The sequence below is a fragment of the Falco cherrug genome, chromosome 9 (genome assembly GCF_023634085.1).
Source record: "Falco cherrug isolate bFalChe1 chromosome 9, bFalChe1.pri, whole genome shotgun sequence".
Taxonomy (NCBI): domain Eukaryota; kingdom Metazoa; phylum Chordata; class Aves; order Falconiformes; family Falconidae; genus Falco; species Falco cherrug.
In genome coordinates, this window is record NC_073705.1 from 6,448,274 (window position 1) to 6,473,918 (window position 25,645).

A 25,645-nucleotide genomic window follows, 5' to 3' on the forward strand; every position below is an offset into this window, starting at 1 on the left:
ACTCAAAATTGTCAAAGAGCTTCCCCTTAATACTTCGTGTTTTATCTATAAAGCAATACATTCCTATTCATCCCCAACTCAGAAGTTCAAGATCAACTTTTCACAGTAGAACAACTTCCCTGCCCTCCTGCATTCACATAGATCTGATACAAAGATGAAGTCAGAGCCTCTGGCTCAACAAGGAATAACCACAAACCTGACAATCATTCCTGCAGGCGCAAGTGACAGAAAAGGGATCAATGAGAATTTTATTCACAGAGGGTTTTGCTTTAGTTTTCTCACTGGTCTAGTAGAAAGTACTGCTTCCAGAGCTAGCATCAATGCTTATCCAGTATCTTTGAAGCACTGATCGACAGAGGAACTGCCAGATGTAAATCACGTGGCACTTACCATATGAGCAAGCTGGGCCTCCATAAGGCCTAGAACAGTCACACCTGAAGGTTGCCCAGAGGTCCACACACAGCCCTCCGTGCAAGCAGGGCTGGGAGAGGCACCACTCTGTCCGGTCACAGCCCTGCTTCACTGGGGAGGACTCGCCCACAGGCAGATCCACCGGGAGCACAGCTTCAGCATCTACCTGCAAGTCTTCCACGCAGCCGACAAAGCCTTGCTGGCTCTGCGTGTTGTTGGCCATTGGATCCTCAGCACCTCCAACATACATGTTCAGGAAGGCATGCGGGACCAGAGCAGCGCCATCTGGGACAGGGGAGCTCTGCAGGCAGACACCTGCACCGCAAGAGTCATGCCAGAGCTTTAGCTGCAGCATGCTGTGCAGAACAACTTCAACTTTATGCCACCGGCCATCATCAACTCTCAGCCCCTCCAGGAGCAGTGGGTACCCCACATCCTCCCTCTTCAGTCCCGCATGCAGAATGCCGTCAAAGAGCTCCAGGAACAAGTATTCAGCTTCATGGCCTCGGTAAAAAAGGATAGCGCTGGGCAAGGTAGTTCGGAACCGGAGGGACACGTTGGCAAGCTGATCTCCTGCTACGTCCCTCCTGCTCTGATTGTTCATGGGCAGCTCAATGAGGAGATACCCTCTGGAAGCAAAGGAAAACGTTGTTGGTGTTGAGCATGTGGCATCATAGAAACCAGGCTGGCACTGGCACAGGTGGCCGTGGCTCTCAGCTTGGTAGGTTGGGATGCACAAGGCCTCATTTTGGCAGTCGTGCGTCTGGCACCCAGTGAGCTTGACAGAGCAGTTCTTCCCTCCCCATACAATGCCATCCTGGCTAGGGGCACAGTGGCAGGTATAGTCAGCAATGCCATCCTCACAGACAGCTCCATTCTTGCAGGGACCCTCCTCACACTCATTGATGTTAACCGCACATTCCACACCTGCGAAAGAGATTTAGAAATGGGATCTCACTGCAGGGGACTGTGACTCCCTTCCCCAGAGAAAGGCTGCCAGGCACAGACCGCCCGCTCCCCAGCACTGCCGCTCGCTAAGCCATTCTCTTCAGGAAACCACCAAAAGACCAAGACCTGCTAGCATGAAGTCCCACGCTCGCTAGAGTGGCCCACCACTGGTATAAGGGCAAGAAAAACATCCTTCTGTGCTGTCCTCCCAGATGCTGCGAAGGTGGTGCTCTACAAAGAGCCTCAGCCAGTCTGCCTACATCACCCAACAGACCACTGTCTCTTCCAGACCACCTCAAGCACCACAGGTCATCAACATGCAGAGGATATTAAAGGGACAAACCAGCACAGACAAGGATTTTATGCTTTTTTAATAACAGATTTACTACACTGAAACTCAAATTAAGTCTATAGATCTGAGGGGAGCATGTTCCAGGCACCATCGTTGCAGACAGCATTAAAATGGGAAGTTACTAGAAAGCCTCAGTTAAGAAAATTCAAATTCCCAGATGGCCCTCCAGTTGTAAAACACTCACAAAACTCAATTCATTATCAAACCAAAACACGCTCCACAGGCATTCTGTCATACTTGCACTAAGTTGATTTCAGTTCTGTCCAGTCCCGCAGAAGTGAACTGGGTAAAAAGTACTGCATGGCCGTTCAGCTGTCTCCTCGAGGCACACGCACCCCAACCGCGCTCAAGTAAATTACAAGACATTACACTCAAATCTGGTTAATGAAAATCTGCTGTCATTTTCCTGAGCATCTCCAGACTGACAGAAGAGCCCTTCTGAGCCAGTTCACTTTATCTAGCCCATAACATTGGTTTCCACTAATCTTCAGAGACAGTCACACAGATAAACCAAGCATGGATTATCCCAATCTAATAGCATTACACGCCGAATCTAGCTAGCAAGCACAACGAGGACAGCAGAAAGAAAAAGAAGGAATTTGCACACAAAGGAGGGGAATCAAAACACAAAAGACATTTGTAAAAAAAAGCCATGAGACAGAATGTGCATGTCAAAGAGATTAGAGAGTTGCCTGAGGGAAAGAGATGAGGGGAGATGGGGCATTAGGAGCACTGGAGCTGGACTTGACGTGTGATTTAAAGAAAGAAAAAAAAACACCACACCACCACCCACCCCCCAACTTAACAAAGATACAGGCTTCTTGAGTATGTGTATTGCTGGTTTGTCCCTCCTCCGGCCCCAGCAATGCCTCACAGGCAGCCCTGCACAAACGTCTAGTACCCTGCTGCCTAACCAAGTCGCCTTACTCCTTTCAGACCCAGTTTTTAGTTGCTGTTACCAGTGCTATCTCTGCAGATAGGCGGGGATTCAGCACCAGCTTCCAGCTCCAAAATGTCGGTTTGTGTCAGTGTAGGGACATACGTATGGAGCTCTGAGAAGCACTGGAAGAGAAATGGAAGGCTCTGGTAACTGCAATTGCCAGCTATGCTAGAGCTGTCCTGTAGGCAACATTACCTCTGATTCCTCTAGGACATAGCTCTCTACGGACATAAACTAGAACTGCTCTCTGTAGTGCCTGTGGAAAAGCACTGAATTCGGCCAATAACCTCTGCCTTGAAGAGTCAGAGCTGCTAATACTACCTCAGCACAGCCTTTTTTTTTTTTCCAGCTATTAATGTCTGGCTCGCTTAGAACAGAGAACTTGGGGTGTGATCTTACCTGTAAAAAGGAAGCAGCAAGAATGCCAGGATAAAATTAATATTTCAGCACAAATTTATGGCCACACTTGAAGGAAATGTGTTGGAATAAATAAAGTGTAATGGACATCTCTCGGTCTGAGAAACCCAGCCTGGGAGAAGATGGGAATACTTCAGCTGGAATTAAGAAAAATCAGTAGAGCAGTAGAACTACGTGGAACAGCTTTTCTGAGTTATCAGTGGATTGGAGGGCTCCCAAAACTGTAGGGGGCGAGTTTGCAGTCAGATTTAAGAGGAGAAGCTGTTGAATGGTGCCAGAAAGATAGGTTTGGTATAGTCCCAAAGCCTCTCGTTTCAGATCGGAGCTGTTGGTATTTACCGGGGCGATAAGGAGAAGATAACACCGGTTTGGATAACAAAAGCAGAGAGCTGTGAATTTTTGCATTTCTGAGAAGGCTGGGAGGCAGGGTCGAAAGCCCCGTTTTCCCCCCATCACATTCCTAGCCTGACCACATCTCCTCCGGCCAGTGCACTCTCTCCATGGAGCAGCAGGAACACCTGCCTAGGCTGCTTCCCAGCCTCCCAGCCGACACCTGTGGGGTGAATGCTTCACACCAGGTGGCAAATTAGTCCCTACGGTGAGTGCACAACCCCAGGCTGGTGGCTAATTAAACACCAAGCTTTCCCATGGGATGCAGCTGGTTTGATTTTTTTACATTTGTTTGAAAAGGGTGAAAAGAATAAGCTGACACTTCAGGTCTTTACACACTGCTGTCCAACCTCACAGCTTACAAACAGGCAAAGGAAATGTTCAGCAGCAGAAAGGAGAGCAGCTCTTCCCAGAGGAACCTAACGCACAAGCATCATCTTTATCGCTGTCATTGTTTCTGCCAGCAAACAGCCAGCCTTCACAGGGCTCGAGCAGGAGGAAAGGTCCTCTAAACCAACACCTAATGTATTCTTGCTTGCCTAAAAGCCAGTGCAGGGCCAGATTTGAATTTGTAGCAGTTTTTAAGACAAACTGGTCACAGAGGAGACTGTGCAAGAGTTCTAAAAATCTGGCTAACATTTTTTCCTGGAAGCCAACGTCACCCCCTGCTGAACAGTAGTTACCTCCTTACATGACTTACAGTGACCATACCCTTCATCAGCCAGCTGTCTTGCCCTCTCTCCTCCATTATCACCAATGATTTTTGTCAGCTGTGAACATCTCCAGGTTGTCAAACTCTTTAGTCACACCAAAACAAGGGAAAAGGAGGTGTCTGTTGCATATTGCTTCCTAGATGCTAATTTCAGCACAGCAGAGGGGTCTGTAATTTTAGGGTTTGGCTGCAGATGATAGACTGTAAATGAAGAAGGCGATGCCAGCAAAATAAAGGAACTTCTCCCTACTTCAGAAAAAATAAATCGTTGCTGTAGGCCATTACAATATCCAGAAGTACAGGTCATTTCCTGGATGTCCATTACCCAATCTTTTCCAAGACGTGGACAGTTATGTCTTTACAAACCCACAGGAAAGTCAATATTAAGAAGTAGTTCAAAAGTAGTATGTTTCTTTAAGAGAGGCTTAGGCACTCCCTTTCAGGTATATTAAAAAAAATAATAATAAAAGGGAGGAACAACTCCATTTGATAAAAACAAGTTACTCTTAAGTAGTCTCCTCTGTTCCCTCTAACTTTCTTAGCTCAAATGTTTACTATTATTAAACCAATAGTAAAAGCAATGTTGGCAACCTAACTCTTTACATCATTAGGAGACTTTAAAATGTTTAATGAGTTTCTTATCTAGTTAAAGACTAACAAAAGCAAACCAGTGGAACTTGTTATCTGAAAATCAGAGAAGTGTTTTTTAAAAGGCTGCTGTCCAGAGACAAGTAACATTCCAGTTAACTCAGCAGTGTTCAAGCAGCCCCAAGCTAACAGCCCACAGGGCTCAGGTCAGGAAAAAACACTCAGAAGATGCTGGGCTTTAACAGCCTGCAGTATTTTCAAATACAAATCTGTTCAATAGATTCTAAAACATTACTGATGAGGTGAGAACAGTCTTGTTTGATAGGTACAACTCTTTTTAAAATCCATATAGCTCGCCATTCCCTGAATGAGGTAATCATTTACTGACTACTATTAATAAACAAAGATTCACTGTCTACAGTGTAAGAATTATATACTTGAGCAGACACGTAATATGTTAAAATAATAAGAACATATAAAGAGAGATATTCTAATTTAGCTGTCATACCAAAAAAATACTTGGAAGGACGAGATTTATTCATGGGCCCAATCTTGAAACTTGCAAGTTCAGTGGGACTTCCCACCCCAAAGCGGCTTGCCCTCTCTGTAAAACAGCTGAATTCCTAGCAGCCTTTCCCGGTGCATCCTAATTAGGGTTTGTATTATTATTATCAAAAGAAAAAAAAGGGGGGGGGGGGGGGGGAGACAGAGGGGGGAAGAAAGAATTAGCCACAACGAACAGACCCGACACAATTATATTTGCACAATTACTGCCATTCCCATGGCAACAGGCTGCTGTGACCTCTCTCCCACCGTGCACTACTACTCGAGGAGGCGGTGGGGGAGGAGAAGTGCACAGCCCAGCAAAGGGCTTGTCCTCCGAGTTAAAACAAGAACTACTTCTCAATAAAGGAGTTTTAAACCATTAAAGGGAAAAGGAAAATTACAAAACACATCTGTAAAAAGCAAAACTACCGTTTCACCGAAGTAACAGGGGGAGAGCCGCATGTTTATACAGTTTCCCCCCCCCCCCCCCCCCCCCCAGGAGCCAAGACCCGTGCCCTGGAACACCCCGGGTTGATGGCGGAGCCAAGCCAGGAGGCACTGGGAGCCCGCCGACAGCTCCGCGCTCAGTTTGCGGCAACAAGGACATTCCTTGCACTGACGTTTCCACAACAAAACTTTAGGTCTCTTCAAAATAAAAACATTCTTCCTTTCTAGTCGATTCTTGTTCCTTCTCATGCCTCCAGCTCCCACTAATCGCACAACCAGCTCCCTGCCCCGGGCAGGCACGCAAACATTCAGGACACACTGCAGTTACTGTATAGATCTCGTTACCTGCGAGCAGAAAAATTCCCTCCAGGATCAGGCGCATCAGCACAGATTTCATGGCCGACTCCTTGTGGACATTTGTGACAGTAAAGGGGGAGAAAAATGGGGGGACTGGGGGGGGGGGGAGGAATGATAAAAAAGGCTGGACTGAAACGGCAGAATGTGTGTAAGCGCTCCCTGATGCCAGTCAGACAAAAAGGGATTGGAGATGAAACTAGCCAATATAGAAGAGACCTGCGCTGTAGTAAGATCTAATCCAGCCCTGCTCTAAACCTCTCCAGCTGGCCTCTGTCAGTGCTGACATGAAGAATGCATACTCACAGTGTATTCTCGCTCGGTGCATTACAGTAATACCCTGCAGTATCCACAGCATTAGCTCCAACAGTAAAAAGTCAAAAGACAATCTCTTGCCCTTGCCGCCTCCCAGGTGAGTCTGCCAAATTCCATGAACAAGGCCAAACAGACTTTTTTCTTTTTACAGGCCAAGCCAAAAAAGCTGCATTTCCACCACTGTGTAATATCCAAATCATACAAATAAGGAGAGTTCCAAAGGCAGAGCGCAACCTGTGCCCTGCTGTACATTCAATACTGACCTGACCAGGGACCAGCACTCCGTGTAGCTCCCGCCCTCCACGTGCCCTGCTCTGTACATCTGTAAGCACAAGCGTTTCCGCTCTGCAATAGCCACGAAGGAAAGTCTCAAGTTTTAACCACCATGATCTGTTTCTCTGAAGTCAAACTGAATGGTAGGAAATGCCCTGCTTTATGCCGACTGTAATGGTTCAAACATGGGACTGCAGAATCAGAACTCTCTCCTCATTAGCAACCTTATAAAATTAGCTGCTGCAATCTCTTTTTTTTCCTCTGTGGTTCTGTTTTTTTTGTTGGGTTTTTTTTTTTTTTTTGTTTTGTTTTGTTTTTAAATGTGGTTACTTTCATATCATAATGTTCCTGGAGGCAGAATTAAACTTTCATGTTGTAAGGAACACAGAGAAGGTTCTTATTTCTGTGAAAAAATGTTATCTGGGAGCTTTTTCCCGGACTTGCAAGTCTCTGTTAGTATCAATGTCAGGTCCAAGCAAACAAAAACTCCCACATGTCAGTCTGGAATCTGCATTAGCAGTATCACTTTAAGATATTAAAAGAAAGCATTCCAACAACTCTTGCAGCTATTTTACTTCCTTCGTTTCACTCAATCCAAACATGCCAGTCAATTTTACAGATATTTTAAGTAGGAAAGATATGGCGTCTGTTTGTTTGGAGTCAAAACTTATCAGACACTCATATTTGAGTCCTATGCACACACATATCTATCCTAGTGCAGATTTTAAATGCTATCTATATTAGCTAGTATGACCTTTCCGTTATTGTTCAAGAGAAAACAAATGTGTAGCCTGTGCCCATTCAATCACCTACTGCAACAATGAAGTGTAACTGTGAAGACTGGAGAACCTTAAATCCCTTTAAAAATATCCATATTTTGATTTATACACACATACATGTATATGTTTACATACACACATATCTATAGTGTTGATAGGAAATATATTGTACCAAACCCACGTAGCATAAGTCAGCGCAGACTTTCATCCTCTACTAGTCACTACATCTTTTCAATTTCATTACATGAAATATTGCTAATTAGAAACTGTGATTGCTTCTTTTCCCAGGATCAGTTTAAGGATATATAGACTTGGGTTCTCTTAGTGAGACTGATGAGGATGGAGAAATACACACATGATAATTCTAAATAGTACATATTTATACTTAAATAAGACCTCCTATAAGCCAAAATGGTGGATCACTGAACATCTGTTTCAAACTACACACAACTGAGGAGTAACTGCTTAGGTTCTTTGAAACTGGAAGATTTAAAGAAATTAAAAGGATCAGATGATTCATTTTTTAGAGGGTTTAATTCCCCATTCTCACACACTGGCAATCATGCAAGTTACAAGATTCAGTCATGGGGTTTAAATTCAGAGAATTATTTTGTTCCTAATCATTTGTAAAACTTCTTGGAGAAGGTCAAAATAAAGAACATTAACTACGTCAGAGGGTTCTTAGCAGAAAAATGACACAAAATGGAGAGTGAACTTTGGATAGAATATCCAAATTTCACACGTTCTTTAGACAGAGATTAGCAGCTTCCTCACTGTGTTGGTAAATGAGACCCAGAAATTTAGGAATTTATTTCCAGGCTTCAGAAACACCCATCCTAGTCTCAAGAGCTAGCCTTCCCTTAAGGAAAGCAAAGCAAACTTTGGTCTTCCTGAATGCACATGGCAGTTTACATACTGCAAGCAGTGACCTCGTGGCAAGCAAATCCATTATCGCTGAAAATAATAAACATTGCTAATAAGTATTTTCAACAGACTGAATCTAGTCTAATATCTGACATCTTGAAGCCATCTCTCCTGATAGACACAATTAGAAGACAGCCATCTCACCACACCTATGCATAAGAGAATTCTGTCTCTCTGGGATGCTGCTCTGCCAGAGTACTTGCCTGGCCTGATTCTAAAGATGACATTAAGCTGGGCTTCACCCATTTTGGTTAGTAAAGAAGTGAGATTTAATTCATTAGAGTTGCTCCACCACTAATAATCCTTGCAAAAGTATTTAACCATGGTGAGCTGGCATACCTCAGGTTGTCTGTAGTCAGAAAATCTATACAAAGGTCTAGTTCAAAACAGATTGTGCAGTCACAAGCATCAGAATCTCAGAGGACACTTTTGATCAAAACTCACCTGACGCCTAGACAGAAGCAGGATCTAAACTGAAGAGTATGCTCTTGCAGCATTCTGATCAGATGACAGGAAAGTCAAAAGGTTTGATTAACCATGGAGCTATGATGCAGAAGGGAGATGCAATGTGGAAGGTAAGAGGTGTGTGTATGTGTGTGTCTCCTGAAGTGTTTCCTAGCTTGCTTCAGCTGTATTTACTGAAAGGGATTCTGTTGAAGGGGTAACAGTCCTCTAATCTCTTTACTAGCTTAACCTTTTAGCTTCCCCTTTTGTAGAGGCTACATCTCTAAAACAAATCTGACATCAAGAAATACCTGCACAAAAAAATTAAATCTATCCAAAAGTGGTTAGAAGGAAGAAGCATCTCCCATTTATTTCATGACCCACGACCCAGGAATTCAAGCCTATTTGATCTGGGCTAGCACTCTGTAAGAGTAACCATTTATAGCTAGCTACACAGAAAGTATCCTTCTTTAAGGACAACTGACAAAGACGTTATGGCCGAACAAAGCAAAATGGTCAATAAGCTTTCCAATTATATTGAGACACATTCACAATCTCTCCCAAATTTACTACCACATCGCCTTCTGATTACTCATGAAAGTAGAAGCATTTCTCAGCCATGTGCAAAAAAGCTCAGAATTTTACCATGATCACAAGGTGCCACCACCAAGGGATGACTACAGTTGAAATGATGCTGCTCTTCCCCTCTCATTCAGGCTGACCAATGCCATAACACTGTGTTTTAGGACACTGCCTTTCTAAAGACAATTTAGCAGGAGTGGAAATAAGAGCATGAGTGTTTAGGCCATTTTTTAAAGAATGAATGAACCAAATTCCACTTGGGCAATTACAATCTTTCAGATTAAAAATCAGCTCCCATTCCAAGTGGAGGTACCCATCGTCTTCATGTCATGGCCTGAATTATTGCCTGGTACATGCATGATGAACTGAAACCACATGAATAAAGAATTCAGTTTGGTTGGGTTTGTTTTTTTCCTAAAAGACAGACTTTTCTTAATATGCTTTTTCTCTTGACCACAACTGACATAATTTCCAAGACCATGCAAGATTCATTCTCCTTCTCACTTCATTTAGTGCCCATGCAATCTTTTGATTCATATTTCTTACATCCTCTAAGGGTACATCCTCTACTAAAGCACAAACTGATGCACTGAACAGACTCTTCAGGACCTATTACATTGTTTTCTCAGGAATGAGACACTGCTTTTGCAACAACTACATTTCAGAGAGCGCTGGCTCATCTCCCTGCGCTGCTGTAGCCTGAGACAGCACTGAGGCAGTTAATTTTCAAAGAAAGAATTTCTCCTGACTCGAATTGTTATCCCAACACTCCCCAAATTCCTCAGACTGAAGGAAAAAAAAAAAAATAGAGAAAGAACCCCCTGCCGCCCCAAGAATGCGTTCTTCATCAGAGTAGCAAGTTCACTTTAATCAGCGGAGGCAGCTTAAACCCAAGTTCATGGCAGATCTAAGCTGCCACAGAAATGTGTTTTGAACAGAAACATTATGGGAAGCTTCACAAAGTTGTTCTGTGATCCTAATATGAAGTAATAAGCTGTTTACCCAGCATGACTGTACTGGGATTAATTGACAAAGGAGGGGAGATTAATTGCTATTATTTCCCTGTCAGCTTCACTCCTCCACACGCACTCACTGATCTCACAGACTGCTCCCAGCCTTTCACTGTGTTAATGTGTCAGAACTACCTCAGCTGAGACAAAGTCCTTGACCAAAAGCAATATCCAGAAGAGCAACCTGCTTCTAATCCCCTTCAAGTACTAATGAACCCAAATTTGATGCAACAGAATGAACTCTAGCACTTCTTTGCCCATCATCCTGTGTTTCTGTCAGCTTTTCTGCCCATGAGCACGCTAAGAATTGGAAAGGATTAAAGAGATCTGCAGTTTGGCAAAGCACAATGAAATTCTGAACTCTCCAAGGGTGCTGGGGCACTAAATGAGGAAAAGGGAACAGGGCACAGAAGTGAGTGGGAATTCTGACAAGCAGGATAAAGTGTAAACCACCTCTTTGGATAAGATCTCAGTTCATGAGTACAGCATTGTAACTACCCAAGAAAATACCAACAAAGAGCTTAGATAAAAGTCTGTTTTCAAAGCCCTCACCTACAAAAGCAATTTTTTCTTGGCCTAGCCTATATTAGGAATCCAAAAAGAATGAGATAGGCCAGAAAACCCCGCAAAGAATTCAGCCCAGTTACAGGTGTTAACTAGAAGTCAATTTGAGATTCTGGGAATGAAAGGACCTGTGTAATGGGTCTTCCCAGGGAAGAGCTGGACAGAGTTGCACCAGCATAGCTCAACCACTATGGCCACAGAAGGAAAACAGAAAACCTTCCCATGCAAGCAAGGTCTAAGACAGTCTCTGGAATGCTGGTACCTGCTGCTGCAAGAAGAAAGGGACAAGGTTTTCTTCTGGCTTCAAGTTTTCCCTTTTCCCACGAGATGGCAGCCTAGTAACACTGCGGAAAGGTTACATCCACCTCAAAAATACATAAATACAAGATCGTGCTGGGGACCACCTTCCTTAAAAACTACTTCTTGGTGTTAAATTGCTCAAAACAGTGAGTACACATGGAATGTAATAGTGCAGAAGACTGAGAACAAGTATTTTAAACTAAGATGAGGTTTAGTATCAGTTAGCAGTGTACCTTCCCAGCAGAGCTGATATGCAATATTCGCTATCCCCTAATTTCTCAGCTAGAAAACCGAGACCCATTAGGGTCAGGCAGGGCATTTGTGTAAGAATCCAGACTCCTCATTCCCTTGTAAACAGAGAAGGCTTCACTTGCTCACATCACAAAGACCTTTTGACCTCCCAACACAGCAGATTACTGCCTTCAGCCAAAAATCGCTGGCTCTTATCATCCAGGGGAGTTAGGGAATGGAGATGGTTTACAGATGTTCTATGTGCTGGTGATCCAATCTGCTATAGCCAGTAGCTTGTAGCAACTAGAATGCTAAGCAACCCTATTTTTATTTGAAGGCTGGTTTTGTTCACCTTCATAGTACATCTATAAAAAAAAAAAAACTCAGTTCTCCCAGTGAACTTTCACTCCAGGGCACAGAATCCCTACATATTCTCTGCTTAGACTCTTCTACATAGTTGATCTTATGTCTCAAAATCTAGTTCATAGCCTATCAACTTACTTGATCAAAACCACCTAGCTTTCCCACGGCATTTGCACCCAAAACTGTAGATGTCCCACCGCAACACTACTGCACTCCCCACATCTCAGTCCTGCTCAGCAGCCTGGGCTACCCAGCACTGGAACCCAGTCTTGCAGCCAGCCTCAGCATTAATTAACCAGAAGGGCCTGATTCCAGCCACCCCCCTTCACCAGCATTACCTGAATAGCCTGGTAGGCAATGGCAAAGGAAGTCGTTAATAAGGTCCACGCAGAGCCCTCCATTCTGACACGGCTGGGACTCGCACTCATTGATGTTAATAAAGCAGGTCTCCCCTTTATAGTGAAAACACAAACAGGCATCTTAAGCGCACACGTGCACCAGCAAAGGAAAGAATCTGAACACAACTGCATTCATAATTTTTTGCACTTCTTCTCTGTCATCTAAAAATGCAAAAGAATTTCTTGAACTACAGCATGTCTTTCCAGACGGTCTGGCAAATAGATACTAACACCGAAACAGTTAGGGAAATGGAGTACAGAAAGGTCAAGTGATTTTCCAGTGTCATGAAAGGGAACAGTGGCAGAATCAGAACTTCTGACCACTCCCATCTGTGCAATAGTGGGCCAAAGTCTCATTTTTCTCTCAAAAGAGAATAAAGTATTATTGTTTAGCCCATCCTGCCAGGGAATTTTCCCCACTGTTAAATCCAGCTTTTTATACATACCGATAAACCAGGGAAAGGATGAAATTTCAGTTGAACATCCACAGAGCTTCTAGCTCCAAGAGCCAGATTATCAAGAACCCCCTCTTCTCCTACACACCCTGATTATACAGTCACTGTCACAAGAGTAGTCTCATCAAGGAAAACACCTATGATAGTTATCTGGGACTCTAGGGAATTGTTTCCTTTGATGAGGAGTTTCACAGATACCCTGTAGCGATGAATTTTGCCATATGCATGAGAGAGACACTGACAAAGAGAAACCACCTTGGCATCTGCATAGCCAGAGGGCACTCATCAAAGCACTTGGAAAGTGCATAGGCTGTTGCCTCAGCCTTGCTAGACCAAGAATGACATTCAGACAGCTGTCTGCAATATATTCATACACTATGTGAACAGAAGCACTTTTCTGATGCATCAGGCTGCCACCTCCCCTGAAGTACCAGTCGTTTTAAGTGACTTCTGTTGCACAGTTAACATTGCTCCATTCCTATCTACTCACATGCAGTATCTATTAGATGCTGACAGGATGAACATTTACAGCACAGCTCACCTGCAAAGCCTGGCTGGCACCAACAGAGGAAACCAGCTGCTTGGCTATAGCTGAAATTACTGGGAAAATCAGGTTGTGTTCCATAATAGGCTTGGTTGGATCGCTCAAAGCATACACCTCCGTTGTGACAAGGATCTGTCGCACACTCATCCACATCCTCTTCACAGTGCTGCCCCGTGTAACCTGCCAGGAGACATCAGTGTCAACAGCAAGGACAACTTCACTGGAACTAATCTCCCAAAAACTGTGGCTGCACTGAAGGTGAGAATAAGACCCAGAAGACACTGCACTCATCTAGCAGGGAGTCCCAGGGCCCTCCACCTTCCCCACTATGTCAAATGCAGGAGCCAAATAATCAATTTGCAGGAAAGCATTAATTCATAGGAAAAGACATGATAGAAAATGGCAGAAAAGAGAAAGAAAATTTTATAGTTGAGAAACAGGGTGCACTTCCCAGCAATGAGGTCAAGTGGATTTTGGGATAGTCTGTAAGAGGGCAGCAGTGGCAGCCTCGCTGTTTCAGACAGCAATCAGAAAAAAACCCACTGGACCACGCAGTATGATCATCAATTCTTTACATAGGCATTTAGCATGTGCTCTCTCTATTGCAGTGTGCCTATATGCCAGCATAGTAAAGTTGATTTCTAACCTACCTGGCCAGCAGGCACAGCTGTAGTTTTTGATTCCCTCCACGCATGTGGCACCGTTCAGACAGGGTTCAGAGGCACACTCCAGAATATCCAACTCACAGTGGTCCCCCTCGAAGCCTGTGTCACTGCAGTCACAACGGTAGCTGTGGGGCAGCAAAAGAGAGCGACGTGTAAGCCCCACATGAGGAAAGAGCAAATGGAGCTAAGGTCCTCGTACCCACTTGTGAGGCAAAGGACAGTTCCCACTGCACAAACAGGCCACACTACTGACAGAGCAGACAACCCTCAGCAGCCTCTGAGTTCACACCTTACCTGTGAAAAGGTAAGTTCAGACACAAAGGCATGTTGCCAGCAGTTGCCTTTGCTGTTCACACTCTGCAAATCACTTCCCTTTGTATCTGATATATCAGCTGAAAACGGTAACAGTAATCTCTTCCTGCCTGCCTTTAAAGCACCCAGGAGTTCTGCTGCTGGGAGGGGTCTTCTCACTTACTTCCATAAATCAGTTACCGCCACTGTGACCACAGGGATGTACGAAAAGCTAAATCCAACCCCATGCCACAGACGCACAGAGTTTTTTGACTCTAATTCTCACAGGTTACACCATGTAGACTTTTAGATCAGTCCTGGTTATCGAACTGCTCAAACAACACTCATTTCCCACCTGTTAGTGAGGTCATGACATGTCCCATTGTGCTGGCATGGCTGGCTCGCGCATTCATCGATGTCAACCTCACACTGGATTCCTTCATAACCTGGCGCACAGGTACAGGTGTAGAACCCAACATGATCATTGCACAGGCCCCCATTCTGGCAAGGGTCTGCATCACATTCATCTATTTCAGCATCACAATTCGTACCTTTGTTACAAAACAGAGAAATATCTATGTTACAAATCTAGAAAAGTGTATCTGTGCTGCCTAGACTTCTAACCTGGAAACCCAAACTGGCTAGCATAGTGATCTGTTCTAATTTTGCTGTAAGAATATTGGGAGCTCGCAAACAGTATGTGACACTTAAAAATTCAGGACCTTTAATTTCTACTTTTTTTTGTCTAGACTTTTGGATTTTAGTCTTCTATCAAAACTAAAAAGAGTTTCCAGTACTTGCAAAGCTTTAGTCTCTTTCATTCAGGTTTGGTAAAGTAGCTGATCAGTCAGCACTTCACAAATAGCATCCATCTTCCAAGAGAGCTGTAAAATCTTGATCTTATGTACATCTCTTAAAAATCTAACAATAGCTGGCTTGGTTTGGGCTCCTTTGAGAGCAGGGAGGACAGGGACAGGAAGAGAAGAATCACACTGCTAGTCAGTGTGACTGAACTGTTATATACAATATAGCTCTTACAGTTTTAGTTAGACATGGTACTCTTCACTTGTGTAGCGTTGCTATTAATCAGATCCAGTGTTCTACATCAGATGCAGTTGCATTTTGGATAGGGGAAAAGTGATCTCTACCTGCTTCTCCAAAACATTGTTCCATTTGTTTAAATAATATTTGTAACTTGCTTTGAGATACCTAGGAAAAAAGCATTAAAGCAGTGCAAAATGCTAGTTACAGTGATACAAGATATTAGTAATTTTATTATGAAATGCTATTAAAAATTAGGTGTTAGCTCCAACACTACTGCTCAAGAATAACAGCACTTTTGGTCCAAAGTCTCAGCTTTCCCTGACAGAGTAAGACCTCCTGTGCAACTACTATGTAACTACCTTACCCTACCACAATTCCGCCTCTTTGAGTTGTCTGTGGCCTGGCATTGCCTCCAAACCTTAGTCATTACAGGGGCACCTGCCAATCCACCTAATCTCCCCTTCTTGGCAAAGGCTCACCACATAGTGGACATGGCCATCTTAATCCTGGCGGAATGTGGGCCCCCTAATCTGCTGGTTCAAACCCGTCAATACCCACACAAAACATCCTTCACCCAAATTCCAGCTGCAAGCACCCGGAAACAACCTGGCTTTGCTAGCCAGTGGTGCTAGAACCTCTGGGTGAAGCACTAGATCATAAGACAAAGCTTCCTATTTGACATCAGAATAATTTGGAGTACAACAAACTCCTCCAGCTGCCTGGGTCATTTCAGCATTTCCTTGGCAGGGGAATCCCACAATTCTGAATTGAGGATTCAGCATAAAGATAAAAAGAAACTGATCTGCAAAGACAGAATTCTGCTTGATACTCAAAATCAGAAGTAATCTTAAGGCCTACGCACAAATTCTGCTTTTTTCTCTCCTTCATCTCTGTTCTTTTTTTATCAGAGAGCGAGTCAGCATCACTGACTGCATTCCTGATACTGTAACTTCTCCTCATTCCACCGGTAATCAGCGGCATTCCTGCACACCAACCTAACTCTTTACACACTTCAGTCTGTGACAACGAGGAAGGCTGAGAAAGTTCATGTGCTAGGTGGTACCAGGCAGACGTGCGCGCTGTACAATTGCATTCCACTCTGATAAGCAGGGCGGGAGAAAGGAGAACCCCCAACTGCCTCCCTCACAGATAACTCACAGGTGTAGATTACTCTGAGTCACCATTAGCACAGATGCACCAAAAGAAAAATAAAAAATACTTGTGTCACATGCAGAAAAACATTTGCTGGGCATGAAACAATACAAAAAGAAATCTCCAGCTAAAAGCTACTTTATTCCAAAAAGACTGCTTCCCTCAGAGAAATCCTGCAGGACTGGACAAAGAACTGCAGGCCAGATAGTGTTTCCAGGCATAACTTACCTCTACCTAAGTATACATTTCCTGACAATAAATCTCTTTTCTTGTATACCTCCCTTAATTCCTGACAATAAATTTATTTTCTTGTATACCTCCCTTAATTTCATACTTAGAGCTAATCACATCTACTTGTATCTAGTACTTGAGTTTCAGACAGTCCACCTACTTCCACTCTCGGATCCATGTCTGAACATGCACACTATCCATGGAAATCAAAGCCTTAGCTATTGTCTGGAAGCTGCAACAAGCAGCCCTACACCGTTATTCACACACAGTACCAAACACTCCAGAAAAACGAGTTGTGCAACAGAGATTTCATCTCATAGCCTTAAAACAACAGCTCTCAGGACAGCTACTAACACTATAAGACGCAGCAGCAGCAGGCAAATGGTGGAAACTACGTGAACAGTCAGATGTAACCCAACCACCCGGCTAATACATGAGTATGAAAGGTACCTGTGTAGCCGGGGATGCACTTGCACAAATAGTGATCCATCTCATTCAGGCAGGTGCCATTGTTTTTACAGGGCCGGGACGCACACTCGTTGATGTCTATTTCACAGTTGTATCCTTGGAACCCAGGCACACAGAAACAGCTATACTCATTCACCCTGTCTCGGCAGATGGCTCCATTCTGGCAGGGGTTGGAGGCGCACTCATCAATGTTGTCACTGCAGTTGGCCCCGCTGAAGCCAGGCTGGCAGATGCAGGTATAGTCCCCAGGACCCTCGACACATGTCCCGTTATTTAGGCAGGGGTGGCTAGAGCACACAGAACTTTCTGTTTGGCAGCCTTCTCCATTCAGTCCTGTTTGGCATTTACAGGTGTATCCATTTACACTATCTACACATTCAAAACGAGGATCTTTACAAGGGTTGCTCTCACACTCATTAATATTAATGTTACAATCAGTACCTGTGAAGTCAGGCATACAGATGCATTCATATTCCAGCAGTCCTGGAGTCCCGTTGCAAATCCTATGGGCAGGACACCCATGTTTAATGCATGCGTCATAGAGGAGTTCACAGTTCACGCCCATGTAGGCTACAGGCTCCACAGGGCAGGTGCATTGGTAACCCATTTCCAAATCCTTACAGCTCCCACCGTTTTTACATGGGGATGAGGAACAGCTGCTATCATTTTCAGAATATGAAGTTCCTGCTGAGAAAAGAGACTTTCTGTTAGTCAGCATTCAAAGCACTACAGAAGAAAGTTCTTCTGCTGATCATCACATACAATCTGAGATTGCCCACCGAAGTTCCACACTGCAAGGGGTTGTTCTAGCCATTAGCTGAGAAGGATCCTGGAGAATCAAACATGCACTCTACAGAAGACAACACAACATGCCTTCATATGATGGCAATCAGGAACTTCTTGCTAAGTCTGGTGACTAAATGCCTGGGTTTTAGAAGGCTCTCAGAAACCAACGATTTCAATTGTGCTTATCCATCCATGAATCACACTGAAGGCAGTGAAACATATCAACTTAAATCCATTCACAAGATGAACTTTGTGTAAAATTCAATGACCCCTTTCACTGGTAGGGCACATGGCTTGTGCTTGGAGATTCAGAGGGGCAGACAGGATCTTTTAAGATATTGGCTGCAGCTCTTAATGTCCCAGCTGCTCCTTCTGAGGATACAATTTTTTCTCAGCTAATCCACCAGTGATTTCAAGATGCTGCCATAAACAATCCAACCCAAACTCCAAACTGGCACCTTTCACATGATTACATCGAGCAGCTCAAAGTTTGATAACCACTGGCTGGGCACTCTCCCCCCACAGGTTAGACAAGTAAATTTACACAGCAGTTAATTTTTAGGTGTTATGAGAACAGCAAAGAGCAGAGATTGATGAGATTCACTGTACAGACGGCATTTCAGAGCCAAACTCAATATCTGCAGAGCCAAAACACGAGTCTAATATCCAGATAGCAGCAACTAATGTTGCAAATAGATTCCCCTCAATCTGGGAGTGTTTGGATATGATCAATTTATTCACACCCAGCCACAACACCTTGCTGTCCCCCAAAATGGCAGTGTTTAGAAGGCTTTTCCTGATTAAGCAATTCCACCATCCAGAAATATGATGGGACATGCCCAGGTAACTGCAAATTTAATTAATGTAAATGAGATTATACAGGATACATGATATAACCAAAAAAAAAAAAAGGGGGGGGGATTCAATTAAAATATTGTCAATGGAGCAGAATGGAAGAATAGAAGAATCCCCATTTCTTTTCCAAAAGAAATTTCAAGTTCAGTTTGTGAAACAATCTGGTCAAAAGGCAGAACAGCCCAGAAGACAGCAGACAGTTGCCTCGATATTGGAATTATGTTACATGCCCTGGACTCAATGACACAATTATACACTTTCCAAAGAAAAAAAACAAAACAAAACAAAAATAGTATAACGGGACAAAGGCAATGCAAACAGAGGACTTCTCCCTTCACATAGGCAGCAGTCATTAGCCCCTCATCCCACTGCAGCTTTCTGATATCAAGAGTTTTTTGTTTTTCTCCATTCCCGGATACACAAGAGAAAAGCTGCAGGTAGTACCCCAGAGTGATTCCTGCATAAGTGTTATGAAAAATCCAAACTTGGAAGTAACTCTGCAAACAACTACATAGCAGATGTTTTGAAAATGTTTATGAAAAGCGGCCACAAAGCAGAGGTAAAGTTCACAAAATAGCAAATAGTACCTGAGAAATAGCTACTGCTTCTGGTGACACAATCCTGCCTGCCCACCACTGGAAGTCAAGTAACCACTAGCATTTAATTTTGTTTTCACATGCCACTGTGTAAGCAGCTCTTTGCCCTTTTTGCTGCCTTCTGTATGTAACTGTGGGCCAGCCAGCGAATCAGTTTCTGGGAAACCCTATGAAACTGTAGGTGGACAGTTACTTGGACATTACCCACAGCTCACCACCTTTGGCTCCCACGGCATTACTGCTAGTTGAGAAATGTTAACGTGCTGTGCTCCATGCTAAGGATTTGCCAAGATAACACACAACACAGCATCACTTCTCAGCTGACCTTACACATTCTCTCACTCATGCCATCGCGATCCCAGCCCATTTTTGGTCATGTTTGCCTTGCTCTGGTGCACCTTCTACACACCCCACAGTTAATCTGTGTCAGTGCTTTTCTATCAACTCACTGTCCCATCAGCTCCTCAGCCCCTTTACACCTGAAGGTGGAGGCATCCCACTCCAGGGCCTGAAAAGGATTTATAGGAGATTTTGGTTTACAAAAGCCTGCCCCTGCCCTGACCTCCCCCAGATTCCTCCCACCAAAAGACTGTAGTGTTTCTAAGTCTTTTTTTAAGTGGCAGTGTTGATGGGGGAGGGAGGGTTCTCAGGGATTTAGGCAGCCCTTTCTCTTCCTAGCATCATCTCTATGGCCCACCCCTCCCTTCCTCTCTCATGTGATGCTGGGGAGAGTTGTTGAGCATTGCACTGTCCAGCAATCTCATTATTCTGCCATCAACCCTTTTATTCTCAGATTCCCAGTGAGGCAGAAAACAAGGATGACGGAATCTGCCTGGAATCTCTGTAGCAATTAGAGTGGGAACCCAGGAAACTATTCGCAAAAGAGCTTTACTAGGCAGGAGATACGAGCCTTTGTACGCTTAATGAGTAACCAGCCCCAGCCTGCACTTTCCACAGGCCAGAAGCACAGTCTGTGATTAAAAAAAAAAAAAAAAAAAAAAAAAAGAGCGAAAAAGAGACCAAGTCCACTGCATGTTCAGAACTTCTCCAATTTGCAGCAGTCTCCATATGCAAAGAAATTCACTTTTCTACAGAATCACCATGCACTGCTAGTGTAGACAGGCTGAAGTCGTTTCAAAGGCTACGCGCATAGTTTTCTGCTTCCATTAGAAGCAGATAGTCTAAATGCTTCTTGTAAATAAAGATAAACATCAAATCCCTTTGCTATTTCCTGTCATTTCCAAAGTTCTCTCATAACAGACATACCTTTTTGTACCTTCTCTGTTTTGGTTCATCATATGACCATAATGCTCAATAAGCTCTATTATTCATTAATGCCTGTTCATTACAAAAAGATTTGGTGACAAATACATGGCCCCATAGTCACACACAAACTTGCAGACACAACAGGCCAGATAGCAAGTCAAGCAAACACAAAGCTTCACTAAAAAGTCAAAAGGCCCTCTTGGCTTACCAAACCCAGCAGTACAGTAACAGGGAGAACTCCCATCTCCTCTAAACTCGCTGGGAGCACGAACTATAGCGGTGGTTCGCTCGTGTGTACTCATCAGCCCTGCTGAGTAACTGGTCAGGTACAGGACTGCACAGAAAAAAGCTGAATTCCTGCCTTGTTATTGTATCAGTTTTAGCTGCTTTCTATGACCGAATGTTACCTCAGTTCTGTCTAAAAGGGATGATTCCAGCAGGGCCTCATTTTGGAGGAAAATACTCCTTTTTTGGAACAAACATCCTGAAGTAACACAGCATCGCTTTTAAGGCGTGCATGGTGCAGGCTGAGAAGACTGCAGCGTAAGTCACAAGAAACAAAACATCATCTAAATAACTTCAACTTGTTTATGAACTGCAGCTTGCAGAAAATCACCCTACTCAGTAGAGGTTGCAGGCGTATTAACAATACTAAATCCAGGATTATATCATATACTCCCCTGTATATAGGAAGCCTATATTAATACTGTAATATTTCCCAAGGACAAAACCTATGTATGCCTAACCCTAATATTCATTCAGTGGCAGTACTAAACTTCTGGCTAAATTCCACAGATGAGACACTGTTACGGAGTGACGTCAGAAAGGGGGATTTCAGCAGTGAGAAGTGAGTACAACACTTGTGACATCACCAGGAAGTTAAGCACAAAGTCTGCAAGAATTCAGTGTACTATATGGGTATCAAAGACCTAGACTACCACCTAGCTTGAGAAAGAACACAACACATACGACATTTCCAGCTCTGGTTTTGTTATTTTCATCCATCAGTCCTAGGACATACAATAATTCCTCTCACTTTTGGAACAGATTATTATGTGAATAGCATATCTATACCCACCAAATGGTAATATGCATAATGAATAAATTAGCCAAGCATAATGAATAAATTAGCTTTTCCTTCTGCACAATATACCAACCATGAAAACATGTTATTTAGACTATTTCGTTTCATGAAAATGGTGAAAATTGGGGCAAAGAAATAACTGAATGATGAGAGTTTATAGTTTTCCACAAAAGTAGTTGTTGCTGGATTAAACAATGACATTCAGGATTTTTCCTTTACCTTTCACAAGAACATGAATCAGTGATGTTTAAAAGAACATAAATATATTTGTCATACCATCCTGCAACCCTACTCTGAAATGAAACTGGAGAAGACTACAGTTTCTTTGAAGAATACGTTCCAGGCACTTAAGGGTGGATTAGGAGGAACTTCAAAGGCTAGCAGAGTCACATATAAAACATTCATCGAGCTCTGTCAGGACAGGTCTGGTTTTACACTTTAAAAGGTAGCTGACATACATTTTCCCTAAAAGATGAGGTTTGTGACCTTTTGTATCACTCTAAGGCAAACAAGCTGCATTACCAGGCTTTGTTTTAATAATTGGCTTCAATAATTTTATAGTTTATACCTTTACTAATTGATCTTGTCAAAGGACACTTGCAACAGCGAGTTTTCCAACCACAAAAAGAGAAATGAGAAATTAATGAGATGCTGGGCAATCCGAGATGCCCTTGTTAGCAGTTCACTGTCTCTCTCCCAGAAAGTCCTGAGGAATTCAGTAAACTGGGACAAGATGCTGCCACACTGCACTGGCAGAGGAGGTTGTGGGAACTGATAAGAGATGGTGCGGGAGGAGGAAGGTCTCAAAGAGCTGTAGCAAGGTTTTCTGTCCTTTTCTTTAAAATCAAACCAACCCCCTCAACTTTGTTCTCCATAATCTCACACATTGTGAAATCCAGTGCTAATGTCCCTCACAACATGAGTTGGATTGAATTTCTTTCACGGCCTCCCCTCTCCGCCCTGACATTAAGTTAGTACTGCTGGCAGGTTTTATTAGACACCAATTATGAGTTGCTAAGACACACACAGGACAAGGAGCTTCAGTCATTGTATTACTTCACTGCCCGTGAGATGCTGCTTTAGCATTACTTACTCACTGGCTTCTATTTTTTGGTTTTGCTTTCCATAAGTTTGTTTTTCAAAGTCTTGGGAAAGTATGATAAAGAATGGATGCCCTCAAGCTGCGGATACACCTGACCTCAAGGAAGAGCTCAGTGCTTCACTGATAACTACCTTAAAGGTACTCTTAAGGGTCATTAAAATTCCAACAGGGAAGCAGCAGCATTGGAGTTATCAGGCCAGAGATTACCTTGTTTCCTTCATACAAAGGACAATTTGGACAATTTTTTTTAAATTGTATTTAATGTGATATTCAAATGGATTGATGTAATCTCTACAAACACAAAAAAATGTAAAGCAGAGTTTAACAGTACTTACTGAAAATACCCACCTCTGAGTACCTGCTCATGTATGTGCACTGCACTCAGAGTACATTTTCATCTTTTCACTGTCTCCTATGTACAATCTCTCAACAAAATGCTCAGAATCACAGACACAACTGCCAGAAGAGTCAAGATGCCACGATATTATTTCCTGACCTAGCAAAACCTTAATGTGAGCTTGGCCAAGCCAGTTCCACTTCATGTATCATTTTGCCCAACTTAAACAATAGCTACACATGGTTCACAAATGTCCTGTAAAATGAAATTAATATAAAGTATTAAAGGCTTTGAACAGAAGTATTACTGAACTAAATAGTTGGATCCTTCCGGTCTCTACAACACGGAGGTGCTTTATTTCAGCACGTAACATAAATACTACAACTGCCTAGCAAAGGGAAAGACAAATAAAAGAGTGTATTTTGCTTATGGATTCCCACTGGTAATATGAAATATATTTTCCCAGGTTCTAGATTCTGAAAACTTGCCCAATTTCACACATTCCAGCTGTGGCTTTGATCATTCCTAGATGCCTGAATAATCTTAGGAAGCAAGAGAATACCTAGCAGGACAAGGTAGGCTCTAAAGTGGTATATGATATTAGATTGGGCATTTTACCTAGACTAATTTTGGCAAAATTAATGATAAAATAAATTGCATCTTTCTTGTCTTGGGGTCAGTCAGAAGTGGGGCTTCCTGAGAAAAGGATTAAAATAAGTCTGTACGTGTCTAACTTTTCTCATCCCTTCAGCTTCTCTCCCTGAAAATCAACACAATTCACATTACCCACAGTCCAGTTTAAAAAAAAAGACAGAAAACCAGAGGATGTAAAATGCTGGACTGAAGCTGCAATGCTTTTAAGGGGCACTCAGCCTACACATATGCCCAACAGTGTTTCCCCATGACATGAACCAAGCAGAGTAAAGGGGTGTGCACTCTTCTCCTGAAGAACATATTACTGTGAAGGATTCCCAAACAGAGGAGTAAAGAGTTTACACACTGCATCTCCTAGAGTAGCACTTTTGTTTTCTGTTAAACAAGTTGCAATGGACAGGACTCTAGCATATCTTCCTCTTGTTGTAGTGAGATACTTTGGGGAAAAGACTGCTTCATGTTTGCGAGTATTTATTTAAGTTTCCAAAACTATGACTCAGACATGATATATTAAGTACCTTTTGTGCACAGATTTGTTATTGAGTTCCTTGACTTCCATGCTATTTCAAATCTTGCTCTCTATGCTTATCATCTTTTACAAAAAGGCCCTGCAGGCTTGTGGAGAAAGAGGCTTCCTTCAGGTGTATTTCACCTGCCCTACACACTCAACTGGAAAAAAAAAAAAAAAGACAATTCACAACCAAGAAGTGAGAACAGCAGGCTTCCCAGCAGCAGCCTCCAACTGCACTCAATAATAATTGAGGTAGAGCAATCTTCAAGTGCCTAAACCGTGAATGCTCAGTACCTCAGCCTGATGCAATGTTTAGCAGGCAGGCTGGGCTCCTGCTGATCACCCCAGCACATTTCCCACTAGAGAAAGATACCAAGGCCAAGAGTGGAAAGGGAACCCCTCCACCTCAAGTATCAAAGTAACACAACTACTAAATAAACTCTGAATAAAGGAATGAAAAGAGTTATGTCTCCATGACAACAGGAAGGCATGTGCTTATATTAGTAAATCCCTGCTGACCTCTGCTGATCTTCCCCTGTCCTGGTCAGTGTAAAGGATTAGTGGAAGGGTACACACCATGGCCTGTTCCCGGGATCCGTGCACCAGGAATGAAGACTGGACAGGCCTGAAAAGGGGCTTTCATGCTGTTCACCTCTCTCCTCCCCACCCTTGCTAACTTTGGAAGGATAGCGTATCTGCTGTGGGAGGTAATGGCAGAATAAAATCAAATCCTTCTCTAGGAAGTACCTTCAGTGTACTCATTCAGGGAGCGTACAAGGCCTTTTTAGGTGGCTTTACAAGCCCCATTTCCTTTTTAACACAGAGATTAAACCCTTTCTTCCCAGACCTGAGGGAAGCACCTGCTCCTAGTAATACCAGAATCAGATAATAAAGTAATAAGATCAGAAAAAAAAGGCCCTGAAATTCTCTGAGACTACTGACAAGCTCATGATATGCTAATAATTGGCACTGATTTTTCACCTAGCCTAAGATGCTCCATGACCTGTACTTGTTCCATTTAACATGGTAACGGGCAACTTTTGACAGTGGCTTTAACAGTGGGCTTTTCTATTCAACATCAGAAAATTTCAAATCAGAAAATGCATGCACAGGAAACCTTCCAAAATACCACTGTTTGATCACAACTGCTAAGCCCCCAAGCTGCAGCAGCTTACTTACCACCTTCACCAGCCATCAGGAAAAGCTCTGTTCAAGGTAACTTGCTCCTCCCACCTACCAGCTGCTCCCTCTCCTCCCAACCACTTCCCATCAGCTTTTGTTTGAACTTCCTGGTCTCATGCTCAGGTGATGTCACC

General features: G+C 43.2%; 1 protein-coding gene across 1 annotated transcript in view; it reads right to left on the reverse strand.

The window, feature by feature from the left end:
- Positions 1-25,645, reverse strand: part of CRB2 (crumbs cell polarity complex component 2) — a 39,963-nt gene that overhangs the window by 10,474 nt on the left and 3,844 nt on the right. The window contains exons 2-7 of the mRNA XM_055720328.1: positions 17,121-17,822; positions 14,599-14,794; positions 13,938-14,077; positions 13,285-13,467; positions 12,229-12,342; positions 391-1,338 (exon numbers count right to left, since the gene is read on the reverse strand). Coding sequence (XP_055576303.1) covers positions 391-1,338; positions 12,229-12,342; positions 13,285-13,467; positions 13,938-14,077; positions 14,599-14,794; positions 17,121-17,822 — 2,283 coding nt within the window. The remainder of the gene's footprint in view (positions 1-390; positions 1,339-12,228; positions 12,343-13,284; positions 13,468-13,937; positions 14,078-14,598; positions 14,795-17,120; positions 17,823-25,645) is intronic.